A 23,311-nucleotide genomic window follows, 5' to 3' on the forward strand; every position below is an offset into this window, starting at 1 on the left:
TTACAGGCACACACACACACACACACACACACACACACACACACACACACACACACACGAAGCCCAGTAGTAGTTACAATGTATCTGTGTAGTCAACAACTTTCAAATCAAATAAAGAAAGTACACATCAATTATATTTTAACAAATTATTATTCTCAGTTTTCAAATTTAACTGGATGGATTATAAATAATACATAGAAATACATAAATAAATGTTCTTCTCATTTCAAGTAAACTAAGGGCTGCATTAAAGAATAACTGATTCAACAGAAAGCTTTTGAAAAATGTGCATCTTAAAATAAAGTAATTCATTTTAGAAAAATTAATTTCACTGAATTGTCCTGCAGCTTTAAATTCAGTTCATTCAGGTGTGAAGTGATGTCAATCAAAAAAACCACGATATTATATTTTTCTCATCTTCTAACAAGATAACTCAGTGAGCATGGACTTTATGTGTGGTTATTAAACCACTTGTTTCAGCTCTATCATCATAGAGGACAGTGAATTCATGTGTCAGGATTCTGATCATATTGGGCTCTTAGGTTTATTTTCTGTGTCTTCATTTCAGATGTGAATGTGTACGTTTGTTCAAAAGAGTTGTGCTTTGCCTCGTAGTGCGCTTCATTTGCCGCTTTTATCAATAGTTACGGGTTCTGGACATATGCGACATGCTGGTTTTAACTGCCTGTGGGAAGAATTAACATAAGATTCTGTTCATTCTTGCTTATAAATTCTATTCTCTCTGAACACGTTTCTCTTTTTGGAGAACGTGAGATAACTTCTCTGATCAACACAATTCCCCTGCTCTTCTTTCTATTTCCTCGTCTCTCCCCCGTGTGTCACGGTGTGTGTAAACCTCGCTCGAGTCAGGAAACTTGTCAGAATACTCATATTTGATTGGCTGAGCTGTATCAAGTGATATGATTTACAACGCATTGGTCGGTGTGTCCTGCACCGCTGAACAAGTGCCGTAACGGCTGAATAAGATGCGCCGGTTAAAGTACAAACTCGCTGCCTAATATGTATGATTCCGAACTATCGATTTTAGGTCCTGGGTCCGGATGCAACTTCGTCTGGGTCCGGATCCGGACCGCGGTCCGCCAGTTGGGGACCCCTGGTCTAGAAACTACTGCCTGGTGAAGGGTCACACCATGTATACAATTCAACCAAAGCTGTGCCACTGCAATGATGTAACCAGCATGCCATCTGTTTCACACACAGCTTCATGTGGGGTTTCCTTAACAGACTTCTATGAGAGCGAGCGAGCGAGCGAGCACGCACGCACGCACGCTCTAACTGGCTGTTAGCGTGGGTGGAGGAGGCTAATGACGATGATGTCAGAGGGTGTGAAGGGGGAAACGGTACAGTTTATCCGTCATTGGCCCACTGGGATGGAGACATCAGGACAGCTTTACCAGAGGGCTGTAGGCTACTGGTTCAAATCCAATTACTGCAGCATCTATACATTTACAACACCGACAGCAAGCTTCAAGTGATGTCACTGATTTTCAGTGTTTTCTTTAAACTCAATTTGGAATCAGACGACGTCCAACTAAGCCATGAAACAAGTTACAAATCAGATTGTTGAGGCTCGTCAGACATTAACCAACCAAAGCTGCACAGCAGTGTGCGGAGACCAAATTTCCTCTTTCTGAAACCATCTGTTGAAGTGAGTGCATGCCATCGACAGGAAGTTCTCGCATTCCCTCAGAGTTTACTATCGGCCAGAGCCCAGTCACAGCTCAAAAAAGGCAGAGACACCCGGAGACGGTCCCTGACTTCAACGAGCGCAGTGCCGAGAAAGTTAACCACTTACGTCTGTGGGAGTGCGATCAATCAGCCCGGGTTTAAACGAGGCAAGCCACTTCACGCACTTAGATTAATGCCGGTGGCCCAGTGCCCTGCTTAACTATTCATAATCTCCTTTTAGCCTTGAGTGTCACGAGTAGCGTGGCAGGCTCCTGCTCTATATACCCGTCTCTCTGTCTGTTCAGACGAGAAGCCATCAGCGCCACATCATTGCAATGCCCAGCTATTTCCTTTTAAGTGAGGTAGATAATGTTGTGTTTGTGCATTTACTGGATTCCTAGCTGGGTGGCGGCAAGCTTAAAAACCTTATTTGTGAGCTACTGTGAAGGTTATCACTGCCACGGATATGGTTGAACGTTGCACAAACATCTCATCTTCATCAAAACTCCGTGAGCATGAAGAGAGCAGAAGGAAGTGCTCCTTCCCCCGAGGTGAGGGCCCCCAAAATAGAACGGGGACTGGTCTGCACGCTCTGAATCACTCTCGCGTGCAGAGCAACAACGCAGCTCCTATGAAGGAGTGGAGGGACAGCGTTTGTTTGGTAAAAGACCGGACTTCTCTGAAGTATCTGCCTCCGATAAAAACAGACGGCATGTCTCTAGGAGTATTTGACAACATAGTCAGTGAACATTGCGGCCACAGAAAGGTCATCAAGTGTTTTTTGTGGCCATCGCTTTGGTCCATGAAGCGAGCCATTAGGGAGATATTCTCACATGCGACACTCCCTCGGAGCCACCGTCTCCCCCTTCAATAACAGCTACATTCTGCAGCAAAGACGGGTTTGGCTTCAAGCATCAACATCAATCTGGCCGAGCACGAGAAAAACAACCCCCGAGTATTTGAGTTTCCATATTAGCCTCCATAATTGGCGCTGTAGGTGACTGTATGTGTAGGTGGGAGGCGGCTTCCGAGCTCGTAAAAATGAATTGGAGGCATGCTGCTGCTGCTGCTACCGTTTGCATAACCATGACACCTTTAGTGTGGGGAGGAACCCACTCCCAAAGTTCGGCTTTTGCTGACTCGACAACTGCAACACAAAAGTAAGACGAAGGGCACGAACAACTGACGGGCTTAGCTGCATCCTCTTAACCTCAATGTAGGGACTCTCTATAAGCCCAAACAGTGTCAAAACACAACACAAAATAAATGGAGAAAACTGGTTGTAGGAGAATGCGGGAATAACGCCAAAGTGACTGGAATGGTTGGCATTTGATCTGCTGCGTTAACTCGGCACCAGCTGTGGGCAGGAAGGAGGGAAAGTAGGTCAGGAGAGTGAGAGCTTCACGGCAGCCCTCTGCGGTCCACCTGCCACAGCGGCCATGACGACACACCCGCATGCACACACACCCGCAAAATCATGAAAGGTGATTTACAGTAGCTGAAAGCTTCTGCTGACAGTCAAATTCCCTGCCCTTGAGAGACAGAGAGAAAGAGAAGGGAGGGGTGTGCCAGATCAACATTGTGTACCGAGACTCTGACCAAAGCTTACTCTCAAAACACAGGGCCCAGAATGAATGAAAAAAAGAATAAAATATATATATATATATATATATATATATATATATATATATATATATATATATAAAAATAAATAAATAAATAAATAAACTTCTCATGTATCAAACCAGGCACCAAACCACAGCTGATACATCACACAGCTGTTGACTTCACCAGTCCTGACCTATCACTCTGGTCACTGTGACACTTTGATAAGGCTCTATATTCTGAGACAGAGTGTTTATCTGGTAAACACTAAGCTCTACTCCTGAGCTCATCCTGCCATGAAAATCACACATTCAACAGGTTCTTACAAACTGTCAAACAAAGCCACAAGGGAAGGGTTCATACATACATTATCATCAATAGGAGGCATTACAAAGACTATTGCAACTCTTAAAGAGCCTGAAATGTGCTCGCAGGTTTGGAGAATGAGTGGTGGTATCAGTGGTGGCCCGTTAGGGCCAGCTAAGCCTTCTCTGCTGGCCTAAACAGAATCACAAAGTATTAATAATAATATTAATAATTTTTCACAAATACACTGTCTTATAATTTGTTTCCCCATTGCACAGCTCCTGTCTTCCTCTGTTGCTGTGCTTCCAGCACAGCTTGTTTTAAGGAGAGCTTTTATCCAATCAGATTCAGCCTCTATGTCCCTAGGTAAGAGAGGCCCGACACCTGCTAGAGAGCCTTTGCAGTTTAAGTGAATGGGGACGTTATTGTTGATTGTCATAGTCTTCAACCAATCAGATCTTTAGTTTGACATGTTGGGCGTATTCTTTGACGTGCCAGTGGTACTCAGGTAGCCTGTAACGTCTGCATTAACGTGTGTAATTGACTCAATATTCTCACATGTGAGATTCTCCGGAGTTTTAGCAAAGACACTGCCGGATGTGCTGCTCAACATATCAGGCACTGCTGATCTCGGTCTATGCATTATTATCAGTCAGTTAACATCAGGGCTGCAACTAACCAACATGTGTATTATTACTTCACCTGCTCATTATTTTCTAAAAGAATCGATGAACTGTTGAACTGTGAGAAAACAGTGAAACATGCCTATCACACCACTTCTTATGACATCTTTATATTGCTTGTTTTGTCCCATCAACTGTCTAAAACCCAAATATATGATTATTCTGTTACATAATACAGAAAAGCTGCAGACCTCACGTTCACAAAAGCTAAAACTAGTTAATGTTTAGCATTTTTGCTTTGAAAAAATGACATAAAAAGTAGTCGCTGATTCATTTTGTGTTGATTCCTAAACTAATTGTTTCAGCTCGAGGTAATATTCAGCAGACAAGAGACTGAACTTACGGTATGAATCCATCTCCATGCATGACTTCAGTGAAAGCTTGAATGAATTACCTTTTATTTGTGTGAAAACCTGAACCATACTCCAACAACATGCACATAGAGATGTTGAAGCGACTCTATTCAGTGAGCCAGTCGCATCACTCCTGCAAACAACTTCCTCAACTACAAACAATCGAGCCAAGAAATTCCAGGACCCTACAGGGTGCTGTATACTTAACGTAACCTTAAGTCAGGAGCAGGATTAATGGCTGAGTCATTACATCCCTCTATGGGCGGGGCCAATCGAAGGCGTAGGAGGAAATAACAGAAGCTGCACAGCACGAGCCTACTAAATGGGCTGAGTGATTACCTGACACAGGAATTATAGTCAAATTTATTTTTCCACCATTCAAAGAACGCATTTCCTTTGTGTGCAACCAAAAATGAAATCAGCTCACGCTTCATTATGACCAATCATCATATTATGAGGGCGTGTATTCCCCAAAATATAAGAAAACCTGGGGCATTACTCAAGGTGAAGCATTCTTCCTAACGTGAGAACGGATTGTTAGTGAGTCAGACTGAGTCAGAGCGTAAAACTGAACAGCCAAGTTAGGGAGAATGTGAGCGCTGGTGAACTGGGAGACGTGCGGTAATGTTACGGGTCCCAGCTGACCTGCACGGTGCAGAGCAGCAAACTGTGGAGCCACAGCAGGAAGTAGCAGCACCATTGCGTGAGACGCCGGAGGAGACGGAGAACCGATGCCAACCGCCTGACCGCAGAGCCACCGCAGCCACGCTCAGCAAGCCACGAAATGGTTAAACAAAACAAAATCACATGAGGAAGTCAGTGGAACCTGCAGTGTTTGTCACTCTTCTCTGCTACAGAATTCCCTTCTTACTGTACACTGACCACTGTGTCCTCGGGGACACATCTGCTTCAAGTGAAGACGGTGCACATCTCAGGTGTATTTTTGGCGTTACGCAACTGAGGGATACAAAGAGATCTGCCCAAAACCACCTCATGAAGCGCCATCGAGTGGATGCGTCTGTGGAGGGGCTGGGCAGAGCCAACAGGCTGATAAACAGACTCAGAAGAGAGTAAAAAAATAGTAAATAAATCGTTCTGATTTAAAAGGGAAAACTAGACCACATGTCTGACGTGATAAAAGTGGAATTCCCCGTTGCTTTTTCACAGCACATCCTTTCTCCAGATTGTGGTGCTTGCTGCTGAAGCCACGTCCTGTAGAGAGCGTGAGCCCGTCGAAACGAAGCAGGACTAGTGGGTTAAATAACTAACTCAGGGGTTAACGCTGCCATTTCTTTGTCTCAGGACAATGGCTTTATTTCAAAAAGCGCTATGTTGCTATGGTAACCAACACAGCAAACCAAACCTGAGGAGACGGAGTTTTTTTTGTTTTGTTTCGGCATATCAAAACGTATAAAATGTCCACCTCCTCATCCATCAGCTGGAGCCTGAAACACAGTAGAAGTTTGTTTCACTGTGGCTATAAAACAGGACTTGGCAGGTGGCTGCAGATGCTTCTACCAGTAATAACTTAAATTTGCTGCTATTGTTATATATTAATTGTGCTGAAATGACTGTATAATATGCCTCACAGTGCCGCTCAGGTGTACAAAGAGGCCCCTTGATGAAATCTATGAGCATAAGTGAGATGACACCATCCAAGAAATTGGAAGTTTTCCCCACAGTGCTCCAACAAAATGCACCAATCATCCTTTTGATTACAATAAGGAAGTGAATCTTCACACTGACAAGTAGCTAATTTATATTCACTACATTTACATATGTCTGCTCTTTCCTTTACTCTGTTCCAAAACCAATCCAGGCTTGGTATGAGAAAATGCTGAGCCCTTTATATTTTCCGCTATTTCTATCACTTTTTCGTGTTCTAGTCATTAGAATGTATATATTTTACTTTTTGAACAATCCCAACATGTGTTAGATACCTTGTGTTGTATCTGCTGCTGCTGCTGCTGCATGTGACTGGCTGTTTGCTAGAAGGCCCAACTCCTTCATGTGTATAAACTCAAAAGTGGAAAACCCTGGACTAACGCCACCAGCTGATAACCACCTCTGTGAGAGCTGTAATCCAGATTCACCAACGCGTCATTGTGAAACCAGATAACAGAGTCTGCCTAAGTTGAACTGTAAACAACACAAGAAAATAATATTCTGCACCAATACTTTTGTCAATGGCATGTCAAAACTAATCATGGTGTTGATCACTAAAGCCCTATTACTGTGTCTGAAGTAGAGGCGGACAGAGGCACATATTAAATGGATTGGTTTAGGGTGTATGAAGCCCTATGTCTCTCTGGTCCTTTGTTTACTGCACAGGTTATTTGAGCTGTCAATCACACCTCATTTACAACACTGAAACCAAACTAACCACACGTTATAAACACAACCATAAAGCAGCGTAGACAAATATGATTCAGTCTGGTGTTTTAATTAAAAGTCAGCGAGCCAGAAAACTATTCGGGTTGACACTTCACACCAACATTTCTCAGGTGAACTACTCCTTTAAAAAGGCAGGTGGCTCAGAAAGTGCATTTAAACACTCCTCTGTCCATGGACACTAAACACTGAGAGCACTCAATGCCAAATACAGGAAGAAACAAGGAAAGCTGTGGTTATCTTTTCTTAATATAGCAATATTCAGCCATCTTTCATATGTCAAATAAGTTGCAAGATGCAGGGTAGGATAAAATAAGACTTAACTGGGATCACCACATGAACATATTAGCTCAAGTTAGCTAGTAAGACTACAATCAAAAGGTCAGGGTCAGACCACACTCTGCTGACTTTTCTTACCTTGCAAAGCTGGTGGGGTAAGAGGGAGAGCTTGAGAACGCCTCACTGGCCCGGAGCATTGCGGAGTTGTTCCCGACACCTTGGTTTCTGTTCCAGGCCCGGCCGATCGTAGTCACCGGGAGATACAGGCTGGATACGGACTTCTGTTCCTTCTGCTGCTGAGCGTCACTGCTGCTGGGGTTGACTCCGAAGTGGTAGCTCTGTCCCCCGGAAGTGCTCACCCCACAGATGGAGATGGGGCTAGATCTGGGCACGTCTGTAGTGGATGTGCCGCTCATTTGGCAGTAATTCTGGCCTGCAGACGTCTTCTCCTGTTTGATCACACCTTGGGTGCAGAGCTGAATGAAGCCCGCATCTTTTTCTTTCTTCACCAACGCAGACAAAGTGGTTGTAGGAATTAAGGAGGCAGTCGTGCACACGCTAGCACTGGACTGTTCTGGGATTGCCATATTGCTGCCATTGAGAGCCACAGAGACCGTCCCGCTACTGTTGATGCTCTCAACCAAGACGGGCTTTATGTCCCTCTCTGAGCTAACGTCCACGAGCATTGAATCATCCCCCAGAGTGGACAGGAAGGCATCGTCCCCGACATAAAAATCTGAGGGGGACCCAGTGAGCTCGAAGTCTTGGAGCAGGTCCAAAGTGTTGTCGCTGAAAAATTTCTGGTTCACGTCCACATCTTTCCCAATGTGATCAAATGCATGATCAAGGTCAATGGGATCCTGCTCTCCTTTATCCATGGAGAAATCCTCTGTTTTCGTGTGGAAGAAATTGGGATCTGATCCCCCAATAAGTGAATCCATGGAGGACTGTGAAATGTCTGCTATACTTGCCTCTGGCTGGGGCAAATTTTCCCTCAAAGTTTGACGACCAAACGTAGCGGAAGTCTGCGACTGGAGCAAGTGCTGCTGCTGAAGCTTCTGGTCTTTGGTCAGAAACCTGGACTCTTGGTCTTCCAACAAGGGGCCTACGGTGGCAGTGACAGAGGTGAGCTCCTCTGGAAGAGGGCTGTTGCTGAGGCCGTTAGGCACCTGTCCTGGCTGCATCAACAGACTGGGTGGTAGAACGACAGAGGTGATGGACATGGCACTGTGAGGAGCCACTTTCAACACACCTCCCTTCTCAGGGCTTTCAGTGTAGACCAATTTGCTCAGATGATCATCTCTTCTATACGTTATCTTCTTCACTCCACCATTGTCCATCTTGTTTTTTGGGGGGGGGGGGGTAATAGACAGAGAGCGTTTACAGACAGGGCCAAGTACAGTACATAGCAACCACGTTAAAATGCAGTAACATGGGATTATCACACGCGCACTATACCGCTGAACTGTATTGTAATTTAAAATGGCATCAGGTCGTGCATTTACAGAGAGCAAGTAACGGACGTTAGGTCAAAGTAAGACTGGAGAAAGTTGTCAAGCATGCCCCCCTGCGCGCCCTTGATAGCTAACAAAGCTAACGATATCTAATAGTGTTAGCTGGTCCCATTAGCAACATGTCAACATGAGCGCATAGACAGCACGTTCCACCTTATACACACTAATGCTACTTAAAGTTAGCACACAATGCATGTGTTCGACCACAAATCACACGCAGACAGCCTTAAAATTGACCCAAGTCTAAGCTCTGGTAGCGTTAGCTTATTGCTAACTGTTGGCATGCTAGGTAGCAATGTGGCTAAGAGCTATAGTGGCTGCGAACCTACGTTTCGCCCGAATGTTGTTGACAGTAACGTTAGCCTGCTAACATAGCCCCTATAAGTGCATATTTAGCGTTGACGTTGAACGTGCTACGTTTCTGTATGTCTTAAGCTAACGCGTATCAACTCAAATCTGAATAAAAGCTCATTTACCGTTCAAATGACCGACTGTTGGTACGTGTCCACAGGTCGTCTGTCAACATTGTTTTGGTTGAAAGTGGCAGTCCACAACACGCACCACTGACTCAATGTTTGTTAGCGTTAACTGTTCCTCCTCTTCGCGTATCGCTACATGACTTGATGAAACGACACAAACACGTCGATCAGGGTGTGTTCTTACGAGTTTTCAATCTTGCTGTTCGATCTCGCTGTTAATTGTCATGCAAACTGCGTTGAAGTGACTGAGCTGTGGAGAGTCGCAGCTAGCCATTAGGAAAGTAGGCGCTAACCTCCAAGAAAAACATACAAAATGGAGATCTGAGCGAGCCAACACCATGACCTGTTTACAACATGCAGCGCCACCTGCTGCCCGTGCAGCGTAACTGCAGCTTGTTATGTGGCGTAGCTCAAACTCTAAATCTAAAGGGACGACATTGAGGATTTAAAATTAAAAAAAAAAAATTAGTTCCAGTGGAATTAAACAACGCTATCTATTTTACATGGAGGCACCAGAACCCAAGCAACAAAGTAGTCTAAAGCGCAGAGAGTGCATTTGCAGTGAACAAATGTTGCTCATCAAAACGTCACAATCTTTCTCCTCTGGCATGATTGTTCATGCAGCTGGCCACCGTGGGGCCCCACTGTCTCGCAGCTGTTAATGGTGCTGACAGAGAGACAGACAGGCAGACAGGCATCTGAGGCGGAGGACAGTGAGAGCAATTATGAAAGGACATAGTCAACCACATTGTAGTGACGATGATCCGGTGATGAACTGACAGACGTTTTTATTTCTTCCTGTGAAAATACCAAAAAAGTAGTTATCTACAGATCTGCCATGTTAAAAAAAAGTTATTGTTGGACTAAAGATCCACAGATAAAGATACCTTGAGAGAATTATTGTGAGGTCTGAATGCACTGCTGGGTATCCTACCGCAGACAACACATCCCTGTAAACTTATTAGAATTTATAGTCTGTTCAAGTTGTTCAATTCTGATGCAATTGATTGTTGAGTGCACGGAAACCCCTTTTAGCTTGCACGTCTATCTAGTGTGTATTTGTGTTGGAGCCATAATGTAGTTTTGTTGTTTTCTTATGTCTTTGAGGGAAACATGGGGTGTGTACACATGCAGTCTTGACATTGAACAGTGGGTGGCACCTTAACCTAAATGTGCATATATGCAAGTGCCTGGTAATGAGGATCAGGTGTGTGTGTGGACGGGAAGCTAACAGTTGTTGACCGTGTCAACAAGTCGTGTCAAGGTATCGTGTCCATGTAAAGTATCCTGTATTCTGGTACGGTGTCAATATGTATTTAAATAAAAGGATCAACAGATCTAAAGAAAGACAGCGCAGTGGACATTAAATGTTTGTGGAACACGCGTCCGAACAAGTTCTCCCGTTCGCCCTCCAGTGGCTTTAAAATGGATATTTGTTAAAGTCACTACAATTTGTATGTTAGATATTTTTATCCTACAGTAAACTAGAGCATCTCACTCCGTGCCACTGGCCCCTAGACTGCAATGTCTCAGTCAGGATTCAACACAATGGTGGTTAGTGTACTGATGTGATCAATATGATATTGCATTGCCATTTAGACTGCAGTGTAGCTACTCTTAACATAAAGAAATTATGTTATGAGACTATAGTTTGTCTGTTGGTCTACTTATTGTACTGTCTCCAGAAGCTTGAGAGGACTCTTAATGTCACTGAAATTGCTGCATCAGTAAACAAATAAACCATTATTGGATAATTATTAATCAGGGAGTTGTAATGGGTAAACTTCTCAACTTAGGGTTGGGAAGGAAACAATTGATACGTGCATTTACAAAAATATGATGAAGCAAATAATGTATTCAAACAGAAGGGAGCTTAGAATGTTTTTTAATTAAGTCGTTACTTTCATTTCGATTTTGGCCAAAAAACAGCACATTTTGTTTCTCAAGACGTGCCAGTTCATATTGATGCCTCTTTCATCTGGAAATATGAGTGGTTGAAAAGTGCCTGGGAGAAGAGGAAGTAGGGTAAGGCAGGCTATTACTGTGTGCAAAGAGGATAATAACTCTGCTGAGAGGTTTGTTGTTGCTTTCAAGGCTGCACAACAGTGCATTGAATATTTTCAAAGACAGCAAACTCACTGGCTTGTTTGCAAAAGTACACACCACAGGAACAATGTTTGGATACCAGATGTGTAAAGTTATCAATGAACATTTCATCATAAATTATGTTATTTGTAAAGATTTAGAAATTACTTTTTAAAACCATTTCTTACTCAACAGATGCATTTTTGCTCATGCAACACAACCCGACTGGTCTCAAAATGTCTGAATTTACCATGCCACACACTGCAGATTATAATGCAAGAGCTTGCAAAATCCACAACTGTCAATTTAATGTTACAGCACATACAGATGTTCTTACTTCACGCTCAGTTATAGTCTTACATTATTCATGCTGAAGTTGCATGAAATTCAACCCTTTCCAAAAGATAGAATCTAACCAGGGACTAGCGCACAAACAGGAAATAAATTGAAGACAGGAGGCTGGGAAATTGGCTCTAATGGGAGGATGAGTGAGAGGAATAAGAAACAGGGTTAATAGCACATATGGGAAGAGGATCCTCCCCAAGCAAGGGACAGGGAATGAACTTCTGTTATACAAGTCCAGCACCAGAGATACACTCAGAGCTATTTATATGCATTTATCAAACAAACACAGCACAACAATCCTCATAAAATAATCTATATTGTCACCATCTAAATAGTTTTCACTATCTACACTCCACTGATAGGGTCACATAATCCACAAAACATTATCATGCATAATGTCAGCAGTGAGACCTCATATCACAGAAACAGAGCTCAGTGGCACGCTCACGGTAGCTCTAAATCCCCACTGTTTGAATCCCACTCAGTCCCCTGTGGCTGCTTAGCAACCCCTCTCCAGCACAATATACTCTGAATTAACCGGGTAAAGCGTGACTGCTGCCTCCTCAAAACCACGAGTCAAGGGTGCGCTCCCATCATCAACGCCTTCTCTCAGCACTGCAGCAATAAAAGTATCTGATTTATTACAGCATGACTTCAAAACACACACACACACACACACAAAACAACAAACAATCTGAAAAGTAAACATGAGACACAGTCACAGATCAGACATGTGGGACCTTATACTTCATATATAAAACAAACAGGCCCATAAGTCTCCCAGATACAGGTCAGCATACACCTTTGATTGCATATTTTCATGTAGACATCTACGTGCATCCTTTACATACAACACTTGCTTGTGACCTATATATAACAGCATATATAGATGATGACATGAATTGACAAGCCTTCAATTCAGCCCTGCATCTCACTTCATCCAAACTGGATTTTCCGGCGGATGCCTTCACCTTGCGTAAACTGATGGCTCTATGACAAATTCACTGAGCAGGACCTTAGCAATAACACACGTCCCAGACCCATGTCCTCCTTCCATTACCCAGAAATAATGACTCAGTAATGAGGGTTCATATTTCTGAGTTTTTTTCCCCCCCACAAACATTTCTGAAAAAACTACAAGAGCATGCACTTTATGGGAGGAAATGTACCTCATGTTGATGCATTATGTTCACTCAGCATCAAAACACAAACTTGTGCAAAATTACGAGATCATTAATCAATGCATTGTTTTACTCTTATATTTATTGATTTGAGAGTATACGGATCATCAAGCAGCTGACACTTGGAGCGAGCTGAGATCTGTCCGTGGTCCTGAAATAGGAATTCTCTCGGTCAAATCGATGAGGAAGGGATCAATTTTCATATTCAGTCACATTGTTCGGGGTGTTGGAAGTGATACTGCTGCCTGAAGGTTCTGATGCAGAAAAGTGAAACTGGGATTTAGATGGGATTTTAGTTTATTTCAATATTTGAGACATAATCTGCGGTTGGATATAGAAAAGGAGTTAGTGGTATCCTGTAGTTCACCAGCTCAATTCACGTGAAGCTGTCACTGCCGATGAGTCTCTGAGCAAGATGGGACCTAACCCCTCACCCGTCTCTCGGATAAGCGCGTCAGCTAAAAGCGTTACATGTAAATGCGAAAGCCACTGTGAAGACTCAGAAGAAGGGATTAAAATCCGCAACGCTGGATGTTAAAATCTGCATTAGACCTGAATCCTCTCCACCAGCTGCACGCCGCCCGTAGCTTGATCTGAATTTCATGAAAAGCTGCACGGATGCTTCCACATCAGTCCGTTTTATGTCGATCGTCTGCAAATGTCATTTTCCTTTAAGATGATGTAAGGCATTACTTCATGGGACGATTTTCTCTCTCTCTCTCTCTCTCTCTCTCTCTCTCTCTCTCTCTCTCTCTCACACACACTCTCTCTGTCGTGCACAGCTTGGAGCAACATTAGGTTTTCTTTAAGCTTCTGCCGGACCAAACGTTTCTGCACTCAGCAGTTTGGAGAGATGGATGCGCACGGGAGTCGCACCTTCACCCTCCTCTCTGTGCGCAACCTCGGAGCATGTTTCAGCATCCCAGTTGTCAGGAGCGACGCTTGGTTGATTTTGGGCTGATTAAAGCAAAAATCAGACGCAAGACGGCGAACCTTTCCACAGAAAACTTTTTAAAAAAAGAAGAAAATCAATGTTTTTTACTTTTTGGGAAATTTCAGAGTGAAGTAAGAATTGCATTTCTTTGAAATCACAGTAATGACCCAACACAGTGGATGCGTGTAACATGATGTGCTCACCGGTTTTGATAATCGTTCAAAAAAGGATGCACGGTGGGCAGGCACACTTACGCATGGGGTTAACGGATATACTGTAAGCACACCTTGGAGTGTTTGCAATGAGACACTGGGTACAAGGACTGCAGCTTGAATCAAGACTATGCTTTGGGTCTGAGGGCGTCAACACCATGCAGCTACACCCCACACCCTAAACTTCTGGGACGTTTGCGCTCCGTGATCGAGACTCCGATTTCGTGCAAGAGCTGGAAAAATGGCACTGAGCGAAAACTGCAAAACGCAACCTGCAAAAGAGCAAGGGTCGGTGCAAAATCCTCCATCGGATGTTATTGAGCTAAACGTGGGTGGACAAGTGTATTACACTCGCCATGCCACATTGACAAGCTTTCCAAATTCCTTACTTGGCAAGCTGTTCTCTAACAAGAAGGGGTCTTCAAATGACTTGTCCCGGGACTTCAGAGGACGTTATTTTATTGACAGGGATGGCTTTCTATTTCGGTATGTATTAGATTATCTTAGAGACAAGCAAGTTGTCCTCCCTGACCACTTCCCCGAGAGAGGAAGGTTGAAAAGAGAGGCGGAATACTTCCAGCTGCCAGATTTGGCCAAACTTTTGTCGTCCGAGGATTCAAAACTAGTTCCAGACGACGTGTGCTACAGTGAGTTGGATGATGCGTCGCAGGGCAGTGACCAGAGATTTTTTCCCTCTTACTCCTTGGACCGGAGGTATGGCTACATCACGGTCGCGTTCAAAGGCGCGTGCGCTGGGGGAGGCAGAGAAAGTCAACTCGATATCAAGGCAAAAAAGTTACCGAAGATCTTCATCAGCAGTAGGATTGGCTTGGCGAAAGAGGTATTTGGAGACGCCCTGAATGACAACAGGGACTCGGACAGACCCCCGGACCGTTACACCTGCAGGTTTTACCTCAAGTTCAAGCACCTGGAGAGAGCATTTGACATGCTGTCAGAGAGCGGCTTTCACATTGTGGCCTGCAATTCGTCCCTGTCTGCGTCCTCCATCGGTCATTACGCGGATGACAGGGTCTGGTCCAATTACGCACAGTACATCTTCTACCGTGAGTGAAGATTTATTCCTACTTCGTACTTTCAGAGGTGATGAGAGATAAACTGATGGCTTTGACCTCCAGAAATAATTAGAATGCAAACAACCAAGTGGAACACAAACAACACCAAGTGCCCCCTCTCTCCCCCATATAACCATATCCAGGCCATAGTATGGTATTGCATGCTGACCAGAAAGGGCCCTTTCCCCATTAATTAAATGGTGTAAAAAAGCAAAACCACACATATTTCCATATGGAAACCCCATGCAATTTATTTCCAATGGTCTAGAATTAGAGATGGTTTGCAGAAACATGGTGTGTGTTATCTCACACCACCAGGAGGTATGGTCGGGTTTCAGCACATCCTTCTAAAAATACTTGCATCCCTTGCAGTGGCTGACTTTAAACGTCTGTTTTGGGACCGAGATAAGAGGCAAACTTGCCCACGGGCCTCAGGGAAGTTGAGTCACATTGCTGCTACACTTCAAGTACACATGCGTCATGCGTAAGGGTTATAGCCCAGCTGCTGATGGGTTATGAATAATATAGCACCGATGGGCTGCACACAATTCACATGAATGATGCTGCATTCTCTTGAATCAGCTTTGCTTTTCACTTGAAGACAAGTTTGTTCATCAGCAAAGGCCTTAATTAGCTGCAAACATGGTTCATTCCACTCTTTGCAGAGAGAGGAGTTGGACCATATGGCTAGTTAAAAAGCACTTAGTTCATTACTCAGAGTGGCTCCCTTTGGAAGAGCTGAGGTTGGAGGTGCAGGAGGATGGGCCGAGGAAGACATGACATATGGTTTGCTAATGATTTACCAATCATGTTGTTAATACAGGCTAATTATAACAGAGGGGTCTGCCTTGACTTGCACAAACATCTGACCAGGTTGGATTTTCCTGTGTCATTCAACTTTCTGGAGCACGGCATACGGTGTAGGTGTTCCTCCCCTTCCCCATTAACAGACACTGCCCTAGGACAAATACAGGAACAGTGGGAGGAGGATGAGAAGAAGGTGAGGGACAGGGGAGGAACGGCACTAAGGAAGGAAATAAGATGCAGAGTAAGAAAAAGCCCAGAAACCAAAAGAGGGAATTTAAGGAAGCAAGCTGAAGGAAAGTGTAGAAGCGAGAGGCGAGCAGATGTAAGGGAGAGCAGCTGAGGAGGAGAGATGAGGGAGTAAAAGTTGCATGAGACCTGGCCATGGGGAGAAAGAACTGAGGCAGAAAGAAGAGAGAGGGAGCGAGGTGCAAAAATAGATTAAAGTAAGTATCAGACAGGAAAGTTCATTGGGTCTGAGGGAGCGGAGAGGGGGAAAAAAAGTGTTTGGTGGTAAGACACGGAAGAAGAGGGAGAGACTGGATTTTCATTAAAAGAGAAGACAAGGTGAGGGTTAAAGGAAACACATATAGATAGTGAGCGTTGGGAGACAAAGGCCTAGTCAGGATGATGGATAGACACATCAGGGGCAGACATGCGTGAGAGCCCTTGCTTCACAGCAGCACAGCGGCCCGCATCCACTTTCAAGACAAATACTGTAACCTGATTCTGAATGTGGGACACTGGCTGGCTTAGGGCAGGTAGTCCGAATGCATGTCGACAAATGCACCTTTGAGGTTGGCACGAAACAGATGTGCTTTATTGTTGTTTTCAGCAGAACATTTCGCTGCTCTCCTTTTACCCCATGCTCCCATCCAATCACAGGCCCATATGGAGTGAAACGGGGAGTCTCGGTTTGTTTGGAGAGTAAAAAAGAGCAATCCGGCCCTGTAAATACACTGAGAGACTTTCTTCCAGCCCGTCAGTTCCTTGGCGTCATCAATGTTGCTCTTCTTGTTAAATGCGTCAGTTGTTTTCTACAGGCTCCACTGCCTCTGCCTAATAGTGTGGACTCCAGTCAAAATGCCAACAGTAGATATTCATCATTTTACTGCGTGGTATCATCTGTATTAAAAGTCAGGGGACACATTCCCTCATAAAGTTCAGACACTCTACTCTCAATTATTGTCATCCCCTCCTGCTCAGTTGGATGTATGCCATTGGTTTCTCCACGGACTAAAACAAATGATGGAGGAGGCCGCAGTGTCCGAGCATTCATCATGAACGGGAGTTTTTGATCCTGATGAATGATTCACGTGTATGACGGGTATGACTTGTTCACCCTTTGAATGAAAACATCTAACCAGCACACATTAAAGTGTACGGGACAGAGAGTAGCTGGTAGATACGGGCTTATGATGATCTTGTCGGGTTATTCGTCAAGCAGACATGCAGGTTGATTAGCATGAAAGAGACATTTAGTTTGTTTTTTTCAATCGGCAGTGACAACATTATTTCTGTAAGGATTTACAACTCTAACCTCTCAGTTGGCGTTTGGGACTTGTCTCCTTATTGCTTATCATCTCTGGGGAAAGAGGAGCTCGTTGGCTAATTAAAAAGCAATTTGTGTTCCCAAAATATTTCCAATGTCTCCAGCCATGCGGGATGGAGATGCAATTTAGGAAGATAAATGCTTACCTATTTTTAAGGCAGTTTGAAACATAAGTCATATTTCAATTTATAGCATCATAAATCACAGAGGCAGAGCAAATCATCAGTGAACAGTAGGACCGGCACCATCAGACAGTTTCCATCTTTCCTCATCTGAAAGGGCTGTGCAGATGTGCCTTGTCTTAATGGGAGACATGTACAGTAAAGATGGAGAATGCCAGGTGTGCTTTGTTAATATAACTGTGTAGTCTTCATTTGGGCCGTGAACGAGATGATGTGTGGCCATAATTGCTCCTGAACAATAGCCACAAGGCGGCCGGGAGAAAGTAGGGGGGAAAGTAATCAATTGCTCGGGTGTAATGGAGGAAAAGATTGGGCCGTCCCTGAGCTCCCAGAGAGCCTGTTGTCGTGTGGATGGATTGGCAGCGCCGACAAGAGATGGATGGTGCGTCCATGAATAACTCGTATACGTCTTGAAGAGCACCGGGGCAGGAGGACGGTCAGAAGTAAGGAATGCTTGTGCCATTATTTCTCACAATGGTTGCAGCACCTTGTGGACTTCATCAGTTCGAGTAGACAAGCTGGATCACCTTGGGAGTAAAGCTGAGCTTATTGAACAACTGCAGATGCAAAGGGAAAGTACATTTTTTGAAACCAATCATTCATTGAAGCCTCATACACTGAATCTTAAACGACCGTGCTGGTGCTTTTTCATGTTTCAGGTCCTTGACTCTGAATAGTACTCTTCACAGTATACTGCTGTATTTTCTCTAAATCTGACGACAAACTTTTTATATTGATTGTATTGATATTATATGCAGCTGTTAGTTTACATCTCATGGTATTTAAATTAACTTGTAGAGACGTAGAACACACATAATATAGGCAATCTGTCATTATGAACAAGTTTCTGAGTGACGAGCACACTGTTGCACACTGCATTTACCAACAATATACTGTGATGACTGCTGACTCAAAATTCACAGATGTTGGGAGTGCCCTTGAACGCACCAACAAGGAGAGTTTTCAAAATAGTCCCTGCTAGTAACTTCATTACCAAGTGATGATAATGCAATTTTGACAAATAAAAAGAAGAAACATAGACTTTGATGGATTACCCACATTGAGCAATTTGCAGTTCCCATATTGAGCAGAGTGGAAGCAAAGTTAAGCCATCAATCTAAACATAAAACACTTATAACCTCCAGTATGTTCCTTTAAAATGACAGATGCAGTTCGAACCTAGTAAATTTACATTCTTTAAATATAATTTGAATATTGTCTTCTTTTTTCTTTTTTTATCCCTGGCTCTGCTACTTCTATGCTCTGTAGCTGTAGGAGTGTATAGCTCTTACCATCTGACATCCAACACCTTAATGATCCCTCCAGGGACATTTAATGGCTACTTGCATGGTGAAGCTCACTTTGTGGGCAGGGCTGAGTGTTTCCTGAAGACAGGGGATCCCGTGTGTTGGCATGCGGGAGGTCGTAAGGTAGTGATTGTTATGGCGTTGGGGGTCGACTGTACATAATGAGTTGAAGTTTGTCCCAAAGAATCTATATATTTTGAGTCAGTGGTGGGGAAATAAAAAGAGGATCAGACACTTGAGCTTAGAGTTCCCTTTCCTTAGACGTCACTCTTTGAATATCATCTACTTGACAGGGTGAAGGACAAGCATTGCCCCTTGTCTTTCCTGCTTCACTCTCATCCCGGAAAGCAGATAATTTGGGACAGGGCAGTAATGGGTCTATGTGAGAGTAAGAGTGTCCTTGAGTTATCATGTAAAGCTTGTTGGGTCACCCGGACTATTCCTCTCCAGCTCTCTCTCATCACTGCTGCTGGCTGGCTGCAGGTAATAAATATTGACAAATTAAATTGTACGCAGGTATTACAGATATTACTATAACGGGAAAGAGGATGGCTGTAGCCATCAGTGAGGCTGGACACAAACTGCTGAAGTGATACTTTTCCAGCAAAGGACTATCTTGGTGAAATGGATTTTCCTCACCCTGTAAGGACGGTCACTGCCTTTGCAAGACAAGCCTTTTTTTTACTGCTGCAAGGACACGCTGGCCTAATTTGTGCGCTAACAAGCATGTAAACTACACTCCTCCTGAGGCGGGTGCAAAGTAAAAAATATTTGTGGGAGCTGGAGAATATAAGACTGTGTCTATGATCAGAGAATTGCTTTCACTAAACCATCAGGGCTGATACTTTGATACTTTTTCTACCTATTTTGTGTGTTTCATACGGAGCCCAGGGAGTGACATGGGGGGAAAAAAACTTTTTGCGAGATGTCAAATTCGCCCAAATTGTAGGCCAGAGAATATTATATTATATTGCACTAAAACCAAGCAGCGACTGAAGCATTTGAAGATGATTAACACCCCTCTGCCTTGCAATATTTTGTTGTGTTTGGAAGGAGAAAGCAAGTAGGTTTATCCCAGAAACGTAAAAGTTAAGTGTTTGTTCTCTTGTCTGACTCCAGCAGCTTGGATACAAAGAGCCGCTTTGTGTTGAAAACTTATTTTCATTGATTTAGATTGAGGGCACAGTTCACATCACTGCTGAGATTCAAATTTGAAAAGCAGACAGCTTCGGGTGACTCAAGTGCAAATCTGAAATAAATTGCGTTATGGCCTCCTGGTCATGTGCTATAACAACATGAAATTGAGCTGAGTGATCGAGTATATTTCTTGTTCCTCTCAATTTCTCTTTTTGCCTCTCAGATTACATGACTGGAGCACAGAGCTGCTCCACCGTCAGAGAAATAATCATCACACACCCTTGATGAGTCTGTTTAGAGGCACAGATGAAAACAAAGTCACTAATGTCTGGCAAGAAAGCCACTGACATTTGAATCTGAGTTTGTTAGAGCCGTCTGCCTTTAGCCCCCATCATGTCCTACTTTTCTGCCATTTAAAACCTCTCAATGGATAAAAAATGTCTAATTTTACTCCAATATCCAGGCCCTTCAATATCCATAAAACTCTGACCTCTCACAGGCACGAGGACAAACATCCCTGCTTTCATTAGAGATGGAGAGGAGTTTGAGGATACCCCTTGTGACACGCCTGCAAAACCTCTGCTGAACTTGACTCCCTCTCTCTGTGTTATTTATGAGAAGTGCAGCCTGAGTCTGGTCTGAGGACCAGCCCCAGTCTTTTAATGTGGTTGGAATATGATCTCTTCGACAGGCTGTATGGATCTGAGAAAAACACAATGCAATCAATGGCTTCCCTGAAAAGATACCAAAGGGTATTGCACACACCCACTTGTTTAAAAGTACCCGAGAATGACTGCGTTTCCTGACAAGGCTCTTAGTCGTTTCCTGTCTTGGCTCTGAAGGGGACATCAAAGCTTGACACTACACCACTTTTATCCAAAACACACAGTTAGCGGTCGCCTTTTGACAATGCAGATTTGTTTTTGAATTATATGCTCGTCTATGTCCACGCTTCATTGAGACAAATTATTGTATGAAACAAAATGCAAGCCCAGGTCCTTCTCAGCCTCATCAGTGGCTTTAATACAATTCATTCTCCTGCATGGCCTAAAAGTTTTATGATGCTATTATTGGGTGTTGGCTAGTTTCCTAAACGGGTTGCCCCTCTGGAATACAGCATCCATCCATTTAGAAACAATGCTCAGCCTGATCCTCCGAGCTAAAGCGCCTGCATCCATTTGCCTAGTGCTGCTCGTCGGCTGGATTCAGCTAGATTCATTTTCTGCGGGGGGAACTGGTGCACTGATTGGCCCCTTTACTCATGGATTAGCCATTAAAAAGCTGTTAGTGACTCTCTCACTATCAGCTCAATGCAATCATCGCACAAGAGATAAGGTCATTATTACAGTGGGCGCAGAGAGGTTAAATCCCCCTTCAACTCTGTTCAGTATAAATTGGTGCAAGCACTGGAAGGAGGTAATGGACAAAATTATTACTCGCTCTGAGATATCATTGCCATTGAGTCTGTGTCATCCCATTGGAAAGAGCCATTAAGAGGTATTAAGGGCCTGTGTGCACCAGTTTATCTCTCATATTCTGTTGTTTAGAATACATAGAGCACAGCAGCTTTCAACGCCGCATCTACCTGTTAATACATCTAAATGAAACCATAGTTCAGGGATATTTCTGGAAAATGAAAGACCGCTACAGTGTTTCCTGTCTTTACATGAACACTTCACAAGCCAGCGGGCATTACAGCAGAGTATTTCTGGTTCATAATTAGCAATGTAGGAGAATGTGAGACGATTCAAGGTACAAGAGGCAGAATGAAGACTCTTAAAATCTTCTGTTACTATCTGGTGGAGTGTCTGTGTAAACTTCATGACAGGAGGTCAGGACACCTGCGGGTACATCTATTCACCGACCCAGTTCTGTTACCACCCAAGATGAATTATACTTTGTTAACATGCCTTTTCTACTTTGCTCCCTCCCTAAAGATAGAACGCACCTTGTCGAGTTATTTGACAGAGTGATCTGAAAACACAAAAATAATACACCACCTCCTTAATACAAGACAGTTCTAATAAGAAACTGCGACGGCAAAGCAAATAGCTTTGGCTCTGAGACAAGCTTTGCCTCGGGAAATGGGAAAGGTCTTTTAGGGAGCCGTACTGAACCGCACTGAGCTCTGGGGCCTCTCTTTATCAGAGGAAGCAATATGCACAGCCCACAAGCTCCTTGAAATTTAGCAATTAAATGGCAACCCCCCCCCCCCCCCACACACACACACACACACACACTCATCTGATGTTCGTTTAAATATATTTGTATGACATTGAAACTGCTGTGTAGGCATTTGTCAGCATTTGCTTGATCAGTGCAACTGTTTCTTTTGATTACAGTTTGAATCTGTCACCATACAGAAAACTAGGACATTAGTTTACAGTGCGTTACTGCATGAAAGAGCGTCTTGCTGCAAGAATAAATGTCCTGCATGTGGTCAAAACAAGAGACAAATGTGTTTCCGTGTTTTGTTTTCCAGGTGGGCCCTCAAGGTGGTTGTCCTCTCACTGTGACTGCTGCTGCAAGAGCCACAAAAGCGAGCGCGAAGGGGAGAGCGGCACCTCCTTCAACGAGCTGTCCACTTCCTGTTCTGAGACCCAGTCGGAGGCCAGCTCCCCTCAAGGAACCGTGATCTGTGGCCCCGTGAGCCGGCGCGCCAACATCCAGACGCTGGACCGTCCCATGCCCAAAGGATCAGCTCACATGCTGCATCAGGCAGAGATGCGCCGCAAGACTGACATGCTCCGCGTGAGAACCTTCGGGGTCCGAGATCGAGAGGCTGCAAAAAGGAAAGGCAACAAGGAGAAGATGACTCCAGCGCAGGAGCTGGAGAAATGCATCCAGGACTTCCGGCGCATCAGGATTCCCGATCGCTTTCCGGAGAGGAAGTACAATTGGCAATCAGAGCTCCTGAGAAAGTACCGTCTCTGAAATGAGTGTTAAAAAGAAAGAGATGGTAGTCATCATGTCACCATCGATGAAGAGTATTAACTGCACAGGCAATAGACTGCACCCTCTAAGGCACATACTGTATTAGAAAAAAAAGAAAAAAATACTATGGACACTTTCCCGCCAGCATGACTAGCTGAGCACACACAGTACAATGCAGTGGGAGTCATTGATTTGTTAAGTATGCACAGTGTTGTGTATGATATGCACATGTGGTTACACATCAGGTTACTTGTTGGGGCTTACAT

The 23,311-nt window shown here is 43.9% G+C and overlaps 2 protein-coding genes across 2 annotated transcripts in view; one reads left to right on the plus strand and one right to left on the minus strand.

Annotated features, from left to right (window-relative positions):
- Positions 1–9,626, minus strand: part of nr3c1 (nuclear receptor subfamily 3, group C, member 1 (glucocorticoid receptor)) — a 16,197-nt gene extending 6,571 nt beyond the window's left edge. The window contains exons 1-2 of the mRNA XM_031857727.1: positions 9,297–9,626; positions 7,445–8,646 (exon numbers count right to left, since the gene is read on the minus strand). Coding sequence (XP_031713587.1) covers positions 7,445–8,646 — 1,202 coding nt within the window. The 5' untranslated portion in view covers positions 9,297–9,626. The remainder of the gene's footprint in view (positions 1–7,444; positions 8,647–9,296) is intronic.
- A 4,051-nt stretch (positions 9,627–13,677) lies between these two features.
- LOC116389171 (BTB/POZ domain-containing protein KCTD16-like) lies at positions 13,678–23,311 on the plus strand. The gene is made up of 2 exons (XM_031857643.1): positions 13,678–15,120; positions 22,594–23,311. Exons 1-2 carry the CDS (start codon positions 14,298–14,300, stop codon positions 23,043–23,045), a joined length of 1,275 nt encoding a protein of 424 aa, XP_031713503.1. The 5' UTR covers positions 13,678–14,297; the 3' UTR covers positions 23,046–23,311.

The sequence above is a fragment of the Anarrhichthys ocellatus genome, unplaced genomic scaffold (genome assembly GCF_004355925.1).
Source record: "Anarrhichthys ocellatus isolate YVR2014 unplaced genomic scaffold, GSC_Weel_1.0 scaffold19, whole genome shotgun sequence".
In the NCBI taxonomy this organism is placed as follows: domain Eukaryota; kingdom Metazoa; phylum Chordata; class Actinopteri; order Perciformes; family Anarhichadidae; genus Anarrhichthys; species Anarrhichthys ocellatus.